General features: G+C 48.2%; 1 protein-coding gene across 1 annotated transcript; it reads right to left on the bottom strand.

The window, feature by feature from the left end:
- Positions 1 to 72: 72 nt before the first annotated feature.
- Positions 73 to 15,786, bottom strand: wdr91 (WD repeat domain 91). Its single transcript, XM_080528638.1, has 16 exons — positions 15,760 to 15,786; positions 14,922 to 15,056; positions 14,581 to 14,760; positions 13,953 to 14,159; positions 13,676 to 13,759; positions 12,971 to 13,077; positions 11,731 to 11,902; positions 11,253 to 11,408; positions 6,121 to 6,311; positions 5,516 to 5,666; positions 5,186 to 5,280; positions 4,299 to 4,464; positions 3,854 to 3,962; positions 2,958 to 3,070; positions 2,001 to 2,198; positions 73 to 1,419 (listed from the first exon to the last, which is right to left on the bottom strand). Exons 2-16 carry the CDS (start codon positions 15,042 to 15,044, stop codon positions 1,249 to 1,251), a joined length of 2,223 nt encoding a protein of 740 aa, XP_080384764.1. The 5' UTR covers positions 15,045 to 15,056; positions 15,760 to 15,786; the 3' UTR covers positions 73 to 1,248.
- Positions 15,787 to 17,737: the final 1,951 nt, after the last annotated feature.

The following is a 17,737-nucleotide window of genomic DNA, read 5'->3' as shown; positions in this document are numbered from 1 at the left end:
GGGGTTATCTACAAATGTTTATTGTCATAATCACAGTTTATCATCATAAGATTGATTATACAAACAGGGCACTTGATGAGTACTGCAATCAAATGAGTAGAAAGAAATGGCCTTGGATCGCTTTCATCCATCCATATATAATCATGCATGGCATCTCAACTGTCCTCACTTTCATTTCTCAGAGCATTGGAGGCACAATTTATACTGCATCAAATGTAACAATATCTCTACATATCCTCAGCTTGGAATGAAATGAGTGAAATGGACGATACTTGTTATGTATGCCTAGTATGTCTTTTCATGCCCCATTTGATCTGTGATATGTTGTATGTAATAGTCCCTCAGTTGCACTTTCTAAGAGCAAGGAAGTTGTGCTACCTCCAGTTATTCACAGTGTGTGCGCCAACAAGGCTAATTCATAAGGAATTTACAGAATACTTGAGGTATTCCATGTTGTGTTAAATTTGTCAGTCTTCCGTCCACTCATGTCTCTAAAGGTCCTATGCATCAGTGTCCTTTAGAAAGACCCCTAATTATGTGAGTCTCTTAAGATGTTCATAATCAATCTGATCAAATTAAAACTGGAATTTAATCTTCTCATAACAATGATTATCTGACTGGCTTCATAACATTTCGGTATGACATTTCATAAGACATAGAGATTTGTGACACGTTCTAATGCTTTGGTCCTCATATCGGCAATCATATCAAAATGTTCTGACTTTTCTTTTGAAACACGGAACTACGTTTCAACGTTGTTGAGAATCACAACACAAACTCGCTAGTCAAGCCAAAATAATACAACGCAATGGATTTGGTAAGTAATCCCCACTGCTACCTAGTTAACTATAACACTACTTTACATTGTTAGCAGGCTCACAAAACAAGCTGTGTTAGTTGACTAGCGACGTGTCATTGATTTTCAACAACGCAGAAATGTATTCACGTTTCCCGAAAGAAAAGTCTGATCATTACATCGGATCCCGATATGAGGACCAAAGCATTAGAACGTGTCATATTTGTTGTGTGTGCTCCGTCCATCTGTTTGACATCTGTTTGTGACGCTTCAAAAGGAACACAAGTTTAATAATCACTCCTCTATTCCGTGTGTCCCCCCTCCTTGCTTCCTTCTCAAAGCGCATTGGAGGAGAAGATCCCAGGTTCGTGAAGGAAGCTAGGAGATTGGACGCTAGGAATAGGGGAAAGGCTATTGGGAACCCTGCCACCAGGGCTCAAACATGGCATCCCTCAGGACTTCTGGGCCAGGAGCGTGCTCAGTTTGATCTTGCCGTCCATGGAGGCGGTGAGGCAGGTGCCACAGTCCATGGCCATGCACCAGTCCACCGTGACCACTGGAGCCTTGTGGCCCCCCAGGGGCAGCACGCTCTCCAGACCACTCTCACCACTGCTGTTGTTCAGCTGAGGACGAGATTGAAAGCACACACACATGCAGGCGCACACACACATGCAGGCGCACGCACACATGCAGGCGCACGCACACACGCGAGCGCGCACACACACACACACACACACACACACACACACACACACACACACACAGTGTTGTTCTGGTCAGTGCTATACTACTCATGGACATTCTGCTACATTCACAGATATCCACCTAAAGTTGCCAATGTACACCGTAGAGTGCTTTACCTCAGCTAAATTTCCTGTCGGTGAAACCAATTATTAGGTGAGCACTTACTGTACATGATACAAATGACATTCCGAAGCGGTGCCTGCGTGTGTGAACATCTAATTACGAGCGTAGGTCATGCAGGAGATTTGTATTAGTGATGGGTGAATGGACACTCAGTGCTACACTGAGGGACGAGACCGTCATGGGACTCGGCTCCCGTTCTCTGGACTGGACTGGATTGCGTGGCCTATACAGTACGTATGTATTGTACGATGGGTGTATACGGGAAATGTCACCTGTCTGTGTTTGTTGCCCTGAGGGCATCGATAAAGTTGCATTGAACTGAATTGAATTGAATTACCCTGTGGATGATGCCCCCATTGCTGGAGCAGGTGAGAACGTGCTGGCCCTCGGAGTCGAATGCAAAGAGGCGCCCCCGTGGCACCTGGACCTGCCTGTAGCCGCTGTACCCAGAGAGGACGAAGGGTCCCGTGGCATCCTGGGGCAGAGAGTGCTCCGACTGCTTCACCCCGCATCGATGGATGTTCCACTGGATGAACTGGGCCACAATGAACACAGACAGCCATGTTAATAATAAGCACTTTGGTTATTATCATGTTATTACCAGTAATAACTTGCTATTCAATGTAACTAAGAGGCTAAACTCTTAATTATAAAAATAAATAATAATTAAGAAATAACCGAATTCTTCCTCCTTCTTCCTCCCTGCATGGTAACTGCCAATGGCCCCTGGTCATAGCATAGATTACTTTTTCTTACGATAAATGGTGGATAGATGATTTACTTATTTTATTTTTTATTTAACCAGGCAAACATGTAAGAACAAATTCTCATTTACAAATGCAGCCTGACCAAAAAGCAAGGGCTCTTTGGGGGGGGGGGGGGAGCTAGAAATAAAACAAGGTTAAATAATTTACAACAATAAAACACTGGAAAACAGGGAGAGTAGATTACAGTAACGTCAGCATTTGGCCTCAAAGGCTTTTCTCAGGACACGTCTCCATAGAACAAAACAGCACTGTACCGTAAACAAACATGTAAGGGTTAGGGAAATCCTCAGACTCAATGTTCTGCACAAATCTATGATTGACCTGAATGCATGATTTACATGAAAGTCTGAATTACACAAATGGATCTCAAGTTAGGATGTTGGCCGTAGCAAACCTAACATGAGTATGGGTGTTTTAGAGGCCTGGGGGGTATTCCATCAACTTCTAAAGGAAAATCCAGGCTTATTTTTGACAACGTTGATGGAATACCCCCCCTGGTGGGCCTTAAACACAGTGTGAAAGCTCACCTTGCCATCCTCTCCGATGCTGAAGACCGTGTTCTCATCGTAGCTGAACTCAACACTGTACACCTCCCCGTCGTGGGCCCGCCAGCTCATAGCACAGTCGTAACGCTGCATGTCTGCAGATGAGGAGAGAAGACAATGTTAATAAGATATCAAAATAATAATAAAGCAACACTGTCAACGCAGACAGCTTGACAAACACTTTAAGTGTCTGTTCCATTACAAATCCATGATACACATTTATATCAATCACACCACGATGCCCAATTCTAAATCAAGGCCCTTCCTTCACTTATGGAGATGTGTCAGGATTGGATAGGTGTAAGCAATGTGGTAACATCTTCACCTAGCCTATAAGTGGACTAGGAGTAACAATCACCATATCAATAATACCTATTATACCTAACGCTCTCAGATCTCCTCAAGAGCATACAGGCGGGCGCCCCGCGGTGGTGTAGCGGTCTACGCACTGGCCACTAGTGCATGCTGCCCACCGGGGCCGGGGTTCGTATCCCGGCTCGCCAGATCCAGATATGGCCGAGGCACACGGGAAGCGGCATATTGGGTGGCCGCTTCCGAGGGCGGTATAGGAGTATTTCTGGACAAGGATCCGTCACGCAACACCGCCCCCTGGGTGCCGGAATAACGGTGCTGGGCTCGAGGAGCCAGTCAGCTAGTCTGCCTGGCGGCCTCTTCTGGGACTGCCGGCCACGGGGTCGTGCGGCGGATCCTATGCAATAGGCAGGGGATAATTGGATGCTAGGTTGGGTTCAATTGGCTACCAAATTGGGTGAAAAAGGGATAAAATCTGGGGGGGGGGGGAAAAAAAAAAAAAAAAAAAAAGAGCATACAGGCAAGGGGTTGTTTGGTATTTGGGGTAAGGATGAAAAAGAACTTGCCGAACAGTCGGATGACTCCATCAGCAGCCCCGGTGACCAGCAGGTTGCCGTTGTGGTTGAAGGCCGTGCAGTTGATGGCTACAGGTCCAGGCTCCAGAGAGAACTGGAGCTGAGGAGGGGCGGGAAGTCATCACAGTGGTCAAAGGAAAGAGAAAACAACTTCATCTGATTTGACTGATGGTGTAAAGTTTATTTTACTTTTGCAAAGCAACACACAGCAATACCTGCTGTGAACCTAGACCAAGATTAGAAGACTAATCTAGGAAAAATTGATTCAATCTAGAAAAACCAAATACTTCTTTCTGACCACAAGACTTTGGGTGACCCTATGAGTGTTATTGCCAGTTTTCCACACAGTAATATCTTATGCACCATTTCAAACTTATCATAAGACAGAAACATATTCGCATTCACAAAACACCTCCCCACGTAGGACCTACAGTACCTGTTGTTTGACGGTCTTGGTGTCCCAGAGCAGGAGTTGTCCTGACACAGGGATGGGGAGACGTGGCACCGTCTCCGTCACGCTGGCCGAGCGCCCTGCGCCGCTGTGGGCAGCCGCTGAGCACACAAAGGAGGTCCCGCTGGGGCTACACGCCAGGGACAGGATCCTGGACGGAACAGGAGACGCACACAAGATAAGATAAGACGTTTCTTTGTCATACAGTACCAGTCAAAAGTTTGGACACACCTTCCCATTCAATGAGTACGGTAATAAATTTTATTTATAAAAGCACTTTACATATAAAACCTCAGAGTGCTACAACAACACAGGAAGATAAAGCAAAAAACATTTTCAATTAAAAGGCTAAAAAAAAGGCTCTATTAAAAAGGTGGGTTTTAAGGCCTCGTTTAAAAGCATCCACAGACTGTGGTGCCCTTAGGTGGTCAGGGAGAGCATTCCACAGCCTGGGAGCAGCCGAGCAGAAGGCCCGATCTCCCATGGTGCGGAGCTTGGTCCTGGGGGTGTGTCCAAACTTTTGACTGGTACTGTACTTCCGCTGGGGGGGCTCCATTGAGGGCACATATAAAAAGAATATAGAACATATAGAATATATATATATATATATACACATAAAGAGAGAGGGCTGATAAGGGCTCCATACCCGTACTATAGAATTAGAACGACTAGAACAGACTTTGCTATTCATTCTATTTCTATGTCCACACCATCTCAGACACAAGAAGGTGAACAAACATCAATTTTCATCGATTTTTACCATGTAAAAAAAACAACTAAAAAACCAGGAACCTCAAATGCCAATGACAAGCCCTTATTCATAGGACCTAGGAATGATGACATGTAGCAGGTTTTAGCCAATAGCAGCCTACCGTGGGTGGGTCTCATCTATGGCCATTTCGTACAGGTTTTTCTTGGCGTCTGTGTCATACAGTCTCACTGTGCCCACACCACTGCCCAGTAACAGCTGAGGACCAATAATGAAACAAGGTATTACTGATGGGCTTCCTTCATCATCATAATCATCATCATCATCATCATCATCATCATCTCATCATTCACAGACTGCACAACAAGACAGCTGAAGATGATGACGACTATGACCATCATCAAATCCATTCGGAAATCAACGACATGTCATTCGGCATGTAGAAATGTTCAACGGAGACCGACACACGTGAGAGTGCAATGAAACAGCGTACCAGTCTGTCTGGCTTGGTGGCCCACTCCAGGGACAGCAGCGGGGACTTGGACATGATGGTGGCCTTGGTCTGCATGACGGGGTTGAAGGACCATACCTTGATGACCCCGTCCACATCCAGACTGGCCACTCTCCTCCCCGAACAGTCCACCCTGGGACCAGAGAGAGAACATAGGGAGGTTGGAGAGGGTTGTGTTTATAATGGTTGACAGAAAGATGGTTGTAGGTTTGTAAATTGCTCTAGATAATATAGGGGGTGCGTTCGTAAATACACTGTGAGAGCACCGAAGCGCACCCGGGGTGCTCTCTGACCGTTCGGAAATGAACTGATTTCAGTTGAAACCAGAACGCTCTGAGCGTTCAGAGCAGATTTCCAGAGCGTATTTACGAACACACCCAGGGTCTCCTATAGAGATAAGATATTAAATGGTCCTGGAGATCTAGCTACTGGGTGTGGAGGCTTTTGCACGACATAATAAACAAATGATCATTATGAAATGAGAGTAGTAAGATGAGACGCCCATATGACCGTTGTTTTCGAATGCATTACGGGTGTATCATAATGCATCATACCTGTAGGCGAGTGTTAGGGAGAGTAGCTCTCACCTGCAGTGCATGATGGACGAGTGGTGCTCCCCGTATTCCTCCTGACCCAGCTTGATGAAAGGCTGCTCCACTGCCAGCCCACCTCCCTCCCCACCGACCCGCGTCTGTCCGGTCACAGATTCAGTGGTGGGCTCACTAGAACCTTCTGCGTGTGGCTCCGGCTCCCAATTCTCCCCTTTTTTCTCAGGATACTGCCAAAAAAAAAAAAAAAATATACTATATCTCATAATCTGGGATTCAATCAATCGCAGATAGTGAATTTCTGCATGTTGTAGTGCCGGAGGAAAAAGGAAAGACGTAGGCAACGTAATGATAACTGTTTAATCAAAACAACAACTTGTACTCTCAGTACAGGACCAGAAAATGGTTACCAAAACTCGTGTATCTAAACAGGAAGGTGCAACGTTAATAATCCTCCCCTCTGCCCCTAGTGCCAGAACTGGTTCCCTCCCACTACACAACCAACAGTAAGAGGAGAACATGAACCCATAATGTAGTCACTACACCAGCCCCCCCAGTGTTCACCTCAATATTGGAAATCCTCACGGCGAGGAGGGCGTATGGCCCGGCCCCTACGATCGTAGGTAAAGTCAGGAGGTGCGGGAGGAGGTGTGACATCGCCCATCACGTCCTCCTGCAGGGAAGGACGGGGGGCAGCGACGACCGGGGGCTCGCGAGCTGCGGGGGGTTGTCGGGGTCGGAGGGGGGAATGGCCAGGGCGCGGCAGGGGAGGTAGGACTGGAGGCCGGCCTCTGCGCGGTGGCAGGGCCAAGTCCAGGGGCAGTTCAAGGTCCAAGTGGGCCGGTTTGAGGCGATCAACGGACACACACTCAGGCCTACCCCCCATGTCAACCATGAAGTTCTTGGCTCCGGCCTCGATGACACGGAAAGGCCCGTCATAAGGAGGACGTAGTGGAGTCCTGTGGCCATCATGACGAATGAAAACGAACCTCGCTGAGTGCAGCTCCGGGGGCACCCTCGAAGTAGGGACACCATGCTGCGTAGTCGGGACCGGGACGAAGGTCCTGGCGCTGTCCAGCAGGGAGGCGCGCTGAGCGGCGGCGGACCAGGGCTCCGTTGACTTGGGAATGAAGTCACCGGGGACCCGCAGCGGCTGTCCAAACACCAGCTCAGCGGACGACGACTGGAGGTCCTCCTTAGGCGCTGTCCTGAGCCCCAGCATGACCCACGGCAGCTTGTCAAGCCAGTCGCTGTCCGTGAGGCTGGCTCGAAGGGCGGCCTTCATGGATCGATGGAAACGCTCACAGAGCCCGTTCGCCTGCGGGTGATAGGCGGTTGTGCGGTGGAGCTTGACCCCCAGATTCTCCGCCACCGCTGCCCACAGCTCTGAAGTAAACTGTGAGCCACGGTCAGAGGAGAGATCAGCAGGGGTGCCGTAGCGGGAGACCCACACCGCGATGAACGCCCGGGCCAGGTCGGGGGCTGTCGTTGAGGAGAGCGGAACTGCCTCCGGCCAGCGAGTCGTCCTGTCCACCATGGTAAAGAGATAGGTGTATCCGTGCGAGGGGGGCAGCGGCCCTACCAGGTCCACGTTTACATGATCGAACCTCCGCTCAGGCACAGAGAACTGCTCCAGGGGGGCCTTGACGTGTCGATGCACCTTGGCGCGCTGGCAGGCGATGCACGTGTCAACCCAGGCCCTCACATCCCTCTTGAGCCCATGCCAGACGAATTTCTCTGACACCAGCCGTGAGGACGGTTTCCTACCAGGGTGAGACAAGCCGTGTATCGCCTCGAAGGCGGGGCGCCTCCAGTTGGCGGGGACCACCGGTCGTGGCTGACCCATGGAGACGTCGCACAGGAGCGTGGCCCCTGCGTCACCGAAAACCACCTCTTCTAGGCGCAGTCCTGTGTCCGACAACTTGAGAGCCTGGACGGCGGGGTCGGCGGCCTGGTCTGCAGCCATGCGCGCGTAGTCCAAACCCAGTTGGACCGCACCAACCACCGCCCTGGAGAGACAATCCGCGACCTGGTTGGACTTCCCAGCAACGTGCTGGATGTCTGTGGTGAACTCGGATATGTAGGCGAGCTGGCGCTGTTGGCGGTCGGACCACGGCTCCGCCACCTTGGACATGGCGTGCGTGAGTGGCTTGTGGTCCACGTAGGCCGTAAACTCGCGGCCCTCCAGTAAAAAACGGAAGTGTCTGACAGCAAGCCACAGCCCGAGGAGCTCCCTGTCGAATGTGCTGTACCTTTGCTCTCTGGGAGACAGCTGGCGGCTGAAGAATGCAAGAGGCTGCCAGGCGTCCCCAACCCACTGTTCGTACACCGCTCCCACAGCAAAGTCAGAGGCGTCCGTGGTGAGAGCAGTGGGTGCCGAGGGCGAGGGGTGGGCCAACATGGCAGCGCGGGCCAGGGCCGCCTTGGTGTCCTGAAAGGCTTTGACACGCTCCGCCGTCCAGTCCACCGGCTGCTTCAGAGTCTTGCCCTTCTGGGCATCGTACAGAGGCCGCAGGATGTGAGCGATGTGGTGGAGGAAGCGATAGTAGAAGGTTACCATCCCGATGAACCCCTTGAGCTCGCTGATTGTGCTGGGGCGCGGGAAAGCAGCGACAGCTTCTACCTTCGAGGGGAGGGGGGTCACCCCCTCTGCGGAGACCCGGTGCCCGAGAAAGTCGATGGCGTTCCGTCCGAACTCACACTTCGCCGGATTGACAATCAGCCCATGTTGGCTGAGCCGTGTGAAAAGGGCCCGGAGGTGGGACAGGTGCTCCTCCTCCGTGGTGCTTGCGACGAGGATGTCATCCAAGTAGACGAAGAGGAATGGTAGGTCCCGGAGCACCGAGTGCATGAGGCGTTGGAAGGTCTGCGCCGCGTTCTTCAGGCCGAACGGCATCCGCAGAAACTCGAAGAGCCCAAATGGCGTGATTACGGCCGTCTTAGGGACGTCCTCGGGGTGCACCGGCACCTGATGGTACCCCCGTACCAGGTCCACTTTGGAGAAGAAGCGTTTGCCTGCCAGGTTCGCTGAAAAGTCCTGGACATGTGGGACCGGGTAGCGGTCAGGCTTGGACGCGTCGTTGAGGCGGCGGTAGTCCCCACATGGGCGCCACCCGCCGTCTGACTTAGGGACGATGTGCAGGGGAGACGCCCAGGGGCTGCTCGAGCGCCGAACGATGCCCACCTGCTCCATATGCGCAAACTCCGCCCTGGCGATGGCCAGCTTCTCCGGGTTGAGGCGCCTGGCCCTGGCGTGGAGGGGAGGCCCCTCGGTCTCGATGTGGTGCTCCACTCCGTGTTTCACCGTGGGCGCGGAGAAGGTGGGCTTGGTAAGGTCGGGGAATTCGGCGAGCAGCCGAAGGTACTGGTCACTTTCGGCGAGCGTATTGGACCACCCGCTGTAGACCGCCTCCCCCTGCGTACAGGCGAATGAAGCGAAAGTCTGTGAGTTGACCAGGCGCCTGTTCCCCACGTCCACCAACAGGTTGTGGGCGCACAGAAAATCCGCACCAAGGAGGGGAAATGTGACAGCCGCTATGACAAAATCCCACGAAAAACATTGCCCTCCGAAGCACACGTCCACCGCCCTAGTGCCGTAAGAGCAGATAGGTGTGCCGTCCGCGCCTGCCAACTGCGGACCACGCTCCTCCTTCGCCATATCCGATCTCTCTGCCGGAATGATGCTCCACTGGGCACCTGTGTCACAAAGGAAACTGCGACCAGAGGCGGTGTCTTGTATGAAGAGCAGCCTGTTGGTGACGCCAGCGCTCAGGGCCACTACTGAGCGCCGGCCCCGCCGTTTCCCGTCGGTCCGAAGGTGCAGGGTGAGCGGCACCGTTTGGCCTTGGCGCCAAAAGTGGCGTGGTAGAAACAATGGCCCGCAGCGTTACCCTGCTGGCCAGAAGGTCTGGCGTCATCCTTCGCTCTCCTGCGACGGTCGGGTGGCGGGGCGGCCGCGGGAGCGAGCAGGTCGGGGGACCGTTGAGGCATGGCCAAGACGAACCGGTCCGCCTCCCTGGCCAGGGCGCGGGGCTCCATGATGGCGGTGTTGGCCAGCGCCATCCTAACTTGAGCTGGCAATGTGCGCATGAACAGCTCTGTGAAGAGGATCATGGGGTCTTCTGTACCGAGCAGGTTTAGCATCCTCTCCATGCTCGCAGAAGGCCTCTCGTCACCCAAGTCCGACATGGCAAATAGGCGACGCACCCTCTCCGCAGTGGACAGTTCAAATGTCTCTAGAAGCAGGGCCTTGAGGCGCTCATATTTGTTCGTCGTCGGGGGAGCAGACAAAAAACCTACCACTCGAGCCGCGGTGGAGCTGCCCAACATTGCCACAGCATGGTTGTACCGGTCGTCGTCGTCATCGATGTCACTTTTATTGAAATGTGCCTCTACAATAGCAAACCATGCAGCAGGCGTTGAGTCCCAGAATTCTGGTAGCTTGAGAGTGGGAGTGTGCGCACCACGCGTTACCCTGACAGGGGATGGTGATGGCTGCCGCTGGTTTGAACGTCTTCCTCGCCCGGACATTTTGCAGGATTGTAATGTTCGTCGCTGGTTTTCGTACACAATTACGTTAACAAAAATCCACGTCGGGTCACCAGTGTAGTGCCGGAGGAAAAAGGAAAGACGTAGGCAACGTAATGATAACTGTTTAATCAAAACAACAACTTGTACTCTCAGTACAGGACCAGAAAATGGTTACCAAAACTCGTGTATCTAAACAGGAAGGTGCAACGTTAATAATCCTCCCCTCTGCCCCTAGTGCCAGAACTGGTTCCCTCCCACTACACAACCAACAGTAAGAGGAGAACATGAACCCATAATGTAGTCACTACACCGTGTTGATTTGCAAGCGGCATGTCACGGATGGAGGGAGTTGGTTTACACAACACTCTTACACAATCCGCTATCTGAAATTGATTGAATTCCAGGCTATGCTGAGTAATGACAAGACTGTCTGCCATGCATTGATTTGTGTAGTTGAAGACATTGCACATGTACAGCATCAGGCCGATAGGAGGTTGTCATGGTGTGAAGCAAAAGTACGCTAAACTATAAAGCTCCTTTCAGAAAAAAAGAGCCTGTTAATCAAAAAACACAATAAAGCATACATTACATACAGAATATTCTTACTTTAGAAGGGTTAGGGTTGGGGTTAGAGGTCAAACCTGAGGCGGAGGCTTAGAGAACAGCTCCTTCCTCTCCTTCTCATGGTCCTGATGCCTCCTTTGTCTGATGTGAGGACCTTGCTGATCACTCGGCCCCCCAGCACTGGACACGCTCTTAGACTCCTTGAAAGCTGGTGGTTCTTTAGACTTTACAGACTAAATGAACACATAAAGAACAGTTAAACATCTATTTTGCTCAACACAAGATTGATTTTGTAAAATGTTATTTACGTATAGGCAATTACAGGTTCTAATAAACTTTTTGGGTATTTTAAGTTTATTGTTAAAACATTTGTGAAAAAACAATTCGGAGAAGGACTAAAAAACAAAAAAATCGCTGCAGCAAGATATTTTCAATAGCTACTTTGTGAAGCCTCTTCAATCCTCTCCCTGAATGTAATCAAGTTATGTATCTCAGGGGATGTCCCCAGAAAAAGAATAACAACTTCCTCATTTCTGGACGAACATATGGTCTCACTTGATTGGCTACCGTGTCCTTCCTCCCTAGGGAGGCCTGTGTTGGCGAGGACCCAGCTCCTTGGGGCGTCTTTCCAGGTGCCCGTTTCCCCTGGGGCAGGATGAGTGTGGAGAAGAAGTTCCGCGATGGGGTGGTGGTCTGGTGGACGGAGCGCTGGCTGGATACCAGGTCCCTGTGAGGAGATAGGAGAGGAGAGACACCTCAGCTGCCTAGCAAAGGCTTATGCTACATTATCTCCTTCTCAGAGCCCTAGTTCTCTGCCCTTCTGCTCCATTTGCAGGCTTATCTCACCATAATTCAATTTTCCCTCAGAGACAACTTGACGTTGTTTGCTTGCTGAGCAAACATGGTCTGCCGGAGTGAGATGATGTGTGTGTAGTAGACAAGGGCGTAATGAGAAAATTAGATTCCTTATCAGAGAACCTTTGTGTTTAATGTTCAATATGTTCCTCATAAAGCCGGGTGGGAAGTCGTTGAATGTCCCCTACCTTTTGCAGGCAACTTGATTGTCAAATCATGTGGATTGGATTACTTCAGAAAACAAGATGTACAATTACAAGACTAGTATATTCTCAAGACTAGCGTGACATGTCCACAACCTTTGTGGTCACTTTGTAACATAGTGTTTGATACTTTATCCTCAATGTCAAAACAAGTGTAAACTAGAGGTGGTCCTTGAGGACTTGAGATGTTCTTTGGCTGTCCTTTTAGGAGGAAGAAACCGTTTTGGTGTCATTATAGAACCCTTCTACATGGAACCACAAAGAGTTCCATATGGAACCACAAAGAGTTCCACATGGAACCACAAAGGTTCCTTCAAAGGGTTCTCCTACAAGGAGAGCTAAATATCCCCATTGGTTTCTCTCAGAATGAAGGCTGGACACAGCGGCCCTCAAGGCCTGGAGCTGTACATCCCTGTCAGGTCAACTGACACAGCACAACATAACATAACATAACGAACGGATCACGGCGAAAAACACAACAATTCAGGTGAATTGTTTATTCATCTTCCATTGTCCTTTTTTTTCTTTTTCATCCATGTAAAACACAACACGTTAAAACAATATAAATATAATATTAACAACAATAAGTTAGTTATATAATCCATCTACAGTATTTGTATGGCATAGAGAAAATACAAAGCCAAGTGCCATCCCTGCCCAGTAAACTATCTTAAAAGCTTTCTCTCCCACCCCCGCTCCCCTAAATGAGGGTCAATCCTCTCAAAGTCAGTCCTCACAGCTCAGTGTCTCCAAGTCGGTCCATGTTTTGCACATAAGCGGGGAGTTTGTGATGGACCATGGCTTCCTCCTTCTTCAGGCGAGACTCTCCTTGCAAGGCGAAGAGCTGGAGGCCAAGAAGGGACGACAGAAAGACTCTCAATACTTACATTTTGATGCTAAGAGTCATGAGGGGTAGTGGCGTTAAATTCCACACGACTTACGCATTTACATTTTTGGCATTTAGCAGACGCCTTTATCCAAAGCGACTTACAACAAATACATTTGACTAAGTAAGTGAATCATCTATCCATCAGTCATCGTAAGAAAAACATATTAATTATGCTAGGACCAGGGGCCATTGGTAGTCATTTTTTACATTTATTTACAGTAGAGAAACTGTACAAGGGAGTAAGGAGGTCCTAGGAGGGAGAAGATCTAGGTTCCTCCTGTTACATATCCTCCAACGCTTTTAGAGGAGGAAGCGAGTGGAAGACAGAGGAGAGGACGCAAGGAGATCTTAACAGTTGAGAAAAGGCTGTTGAGGCTACAAAGCCCAGGTTGTGTGTATACCTATCCAACCCTCTCATATCTACGTGAGTGCATCTGAAGGTAGGAGCTAGGGGACGATTAATCGGAATTTTGCAATAGATTCAAACAATTATGGTATTATTAGCCAACATTTGGATAAAAGTGTCTACTTCTTTGCGGTTGGATGGCCTTACCATTTGCCTCAGCTGCTCATTATCTTCCTGCAGACCAGTGGTCCTCAGAACTTCAGAGTCAAAGTTCAGCAGCACAGGCTGGGGTGGTACTGTCAAGGAAATGCCCAACAACATTCTAGAGCACAACATTATTTTCTAATTTCTAATTACTTTCTCCTTTTTTTTCTGCAAAACAATAATGATACAGACAGAGACATAGTTAGGTTTATACACTGTGTGTGTGTGTGTGTGTGTGTGTGTGTGTGTGTGTGTCCTTAGCCCTAAACAGAAGGATATGCATGCACTGGAAGAGCACACTCAGGAAGTTGTGAAGCGAGACCAGGAAGGTGTCCGCCCACTGGCGAGAGAAGTACGGCGAGAACGCAGGGTTCTGCTCAGGGATGGGGATGAACGGGAGGATGAACCAATCACGCCACTCCGCCTGGCTTTGCAGCTCCAGCGCATTCTTTTGGAAAAACTCTTGGGTCTTCTCCAAGTTTTTGCACTGTTTCGACAGAGGGACAAACAGAGGCCATGTATTACACACCAGTCAACATTCATCCCTGGGCTGGATAGAGACACACCAGGGGAGGCTGGTGGAGGTAGAACTTGGAGGACAAGCTCTTTGTAATGTAATGTATTGGAAAGAGGAAATGGTATCAAGCATGTCCATGCCATGTATTGTAATGCATGGAATGGAATCAAACCATTCCTCATTCCATTCCAATGAGCCCGTCCTCCGATTTCCACCGCCATCAGCCTCCCCTGACACACTGACACACTGACACGCACGCACGCACGCACGCACGCACACACACACACACACACACACACACACACACACACACACACACACACACACACACACACACACACTTTGTGGCTGACAAACAAGGTCAGTAGTGTTACATTAGAGGTCTATGCACCTGAACGGTGTAAACAACATAGTATCGGAAGAGACTTGTTCTCAGTTTGTTGACGGTGGGTCTGTAGATGTCCTCTAGTTTGCAGAACACCCGGCGGTCCAGGTAGCCCCAGTAATCTTTCAGCCCGGTCAGGTCAAAGTTCTGGATGAACAACTGGAGCTGGTCAATGATCTTATCCACCTAAAAAGTAAGCGAAGACTGCTGTCAAGCAGAACGATACATTGGTAATTCTAGAGATACTATATTAGGTGAAACATCTATCTGTCTTCATTGGTTAAGAATGACTGGAAGTAGGCTATGATTCAGTGCCTTTGTACACTATGATGACTACTATTGTATACCCGAAATCCTTTCTCCTTGTCGGTTTTGATCTCAACGTCTAGGTGCTTCAAGGTGCCGGTGAACCCGCGGTAGATGAGGTACTCTCTGACATGTTCGTCCGTCCTCTCCACGGCAGACCCCATGGTGCTCTCCCCCTGTAGCAGCAAAGAAGATCATTCAGATATGAATGAATGGTCTTTATTGTCATTAATACAGTACAGGTACCATACAACGAAATTTAGGAGGGGGGGCTCCCCTGGTGCTTGGAAAAAAATAATAATACTAAAAACAAGGAGGGAAAAGAGCTGGTTTACATAAATAAAGGCTATGTACACTATCCACTATACTATACTATACAGATAAAACACTGTGCTGTACTCTATGCTATGCTATACATATCCTAACATTTCCTATTCTCTGAACCTTATGTACACAAGGGTTGTCATATTGCACATAGTATTATTGCACATAGTCTTATTGCACATTTAGCTGCTTTCAGTGAAACCCTATTGATCTGACAGCAGCTCTGTTAGCCAGTAGTCTAGTTCCTTATCCTTGCAATTGATCTCAAATGCTTGCTCAAGGAGTTAACAACACTAACAGGGTGCAAAACTGAAAGTATATGACTATGCAATGCTATTTCATACACATCAGATGACCGTGCACTGTCTGTTCTGGACTGTGAATGGTGCTACGGAAAATATTGCTTACGTAAATTAGACTTATATACTGGAGCTGTTAGTTCAAATGTTTTCAAATAAAAAAATAACACGAGGTACGGTGTAGGTTTCTATTTCGTAAGCAAACTCGCCAGGAACATTTCGAGTCCGTTACCTACAATATTGGAGTAAAACTTACCAAGAGAAAGCGCTGATAAATAGCGAGATTTCCTGTTTTCTTTTTCTTCAACGTATCATGTGATTGACTCCGTGTGACGTCAGGTGACAAGGCTATTGGTTCGTTTGGCCACCACACTGCAGCTCCGCTAGAGGGGGCCAGAACGCAGGATTCACTAGGATGTATTGATTTGTTTGTTTATCAGGATCCTCAATACATGAGCTACTACTACTACTACTCTTCCTGGCGTCCACATTAAACAAAACATATTAAACACATGACATATTACAGAACAGCTATAGAGAACTATATACAAGAACTACACATGATAATATAACATTAACAAATGACAACAAATAAATGCACAATACTGAATTATGAAAAACACTACATATACATGTGCATATACATGTGCTTTATACTATTCAGTCATCCTCTAGTTTAAATAAGGCTTTGTGGATGCAACCAGGCAGGATTGTCTCTTTATAATGTGCAATTCTTCTTCTTCTTCTTGGGGGAAACATATCTTCAAGAGAAAAATGCCTTTATTAAATGAACTAATATAAATGGTGTGGCCCAAACAAACACATACATTTCCCCCCAATGGAATCATCCGTTCCCCTCTACAAAAATGGCACGCACCACAAAGATCAGGTGATGTCCTTTATCTTAGCCTAGGGCTTTCACTTGTGAGGAGCACATGGGTTCTGATCCTCCGACTCTTTCGGTGCAATGTGTTCACCCAAGCGTGATCCATCCCTCCAGAACCCTGAGGCCTCCTGCTCGTCTCTGAGCTGCAGAGGAGCGTAGCATCTCCCTGTGACTTCATTAATGTTTCACTGCTGATAGAAATGCATGAGAAAGTCCCGTCTTCCGGGCCTGGATAAAGGCAGTTGCTCTGGTAAGAGCTTTCCTTAGAGAGTTTAAATAAGGATTGGGGATGTTTGACAGTTGAAATAAGTCATGTTTGCTCTAGCTTTTACTGTAACTGTGCGATTCTTTCTTAATTTAATCTCTTACTGTAGTTGTGCCTATACATCATGACGGAAAACTAATTCAAGACATTTTAGTTACAGCCTCTAATTGGTCCTAGAACAAACAGACGTTGGGATTCTGCATCTGTGTGTGTTTGATTTGACGTGCGGTGACATATTGAAGGGAAGGACCGCTTTGACAATAAGAAGAGTTTTAATTGAACACAATCCAGATGGGAGCTGTCACAGAGTAGTACAGTTATACGAAAAGAAGACACACACACACACACACGCACACACACACACACACACACACACACACACACATACACACATACACACACACACACACACACGCACACACACACACACATACACACATACACACACACACACACACACACACACACACACACACACACACACACACTAATTAAAAGGTAGCTTACAGTCAGTACATTATACTGTATGGCTCCCAAAGGTCATGTGACTGGGCATTCATAACATACATATGAATATAACATACTGTAAATATTAATGCTGTGTGCATCCCTGTCCCCTGTTGCCTGATGAGCAGCAGAGCCTCTTCCAGAGGAGGCTGCAGAAATAGCAGGGCACATTATAATGAACATGGTCATTCCAAGATCCACATCTACTACTATCTTTTTCTATAATTTGTTCTCTGAAAGGAATACATGCAAAACCTACTGATTCCCTAATAGGGAGATAACTTGGGAGATGTGGTTGAATATTTGGACGAAGTGTATCAAAGGCACCATACACAACGCAGCATGGAAGTATGTTGAAACATACTTAAAAACGTAGTATTCATTTAAACTTAGTCTTCATCAAGCATTCCAAATTGTATATTAATGCAGATTATTGCAAGCAATGACATCAAGGTTTAGTAATGTACGTATATGCCGGTTAATTCCATGATATTTACATGAAAGATTCATATTAATTAATATCTATATCTACTTGTGATCTGTACATCTGCTCTACGCAGCACAGCTAAAGTGTCC

Source organism: Nansenia antarctica, assembly GCF_963989245.1.
Source record: "Nansenia antarctica genome assembly, chromosome: 4".
Taxonomy (NCBI): domain Eukaryota; kingdom Metazoa; phylum Chordata; class Actinopteri; order Argentiniformes; family Microstomatidae; genus Nansenia; species Nansenia antarctica.
Note: the sequence above shows the minus strand (reverse complement) of the source record. Positions and strands in the feature narration are given on the sequence as shown.

What these genes read in the sequence shown, in the direction of transcription:
- wdr91 (XM_080528638.1), bottom strand. Translation starts at nt 15,044, where the DNA reads ATGGGGTCTGCCGTGGAGAGGACGGACGAACATGTCAGAGAGTACCTC. An exon ending in ACAAGGAGAAAGGATTTCGG is followed by an intron (nt 14,761 to 14,921) that starts GTATACAATAGT and finishes CTTACTTTTTAG; the next exon opens with GTGGATAAGATCATTGACCA. An exon ending in ATGAGCAGCTGAGGCAAATG is followed by an intron (nt 13,078 to 13,675) that starts GTAAGGCCATCC and finishes CTTGGCCTCCAG; the next exon opens with CTCTTCGCCTTGCAAGGAGA.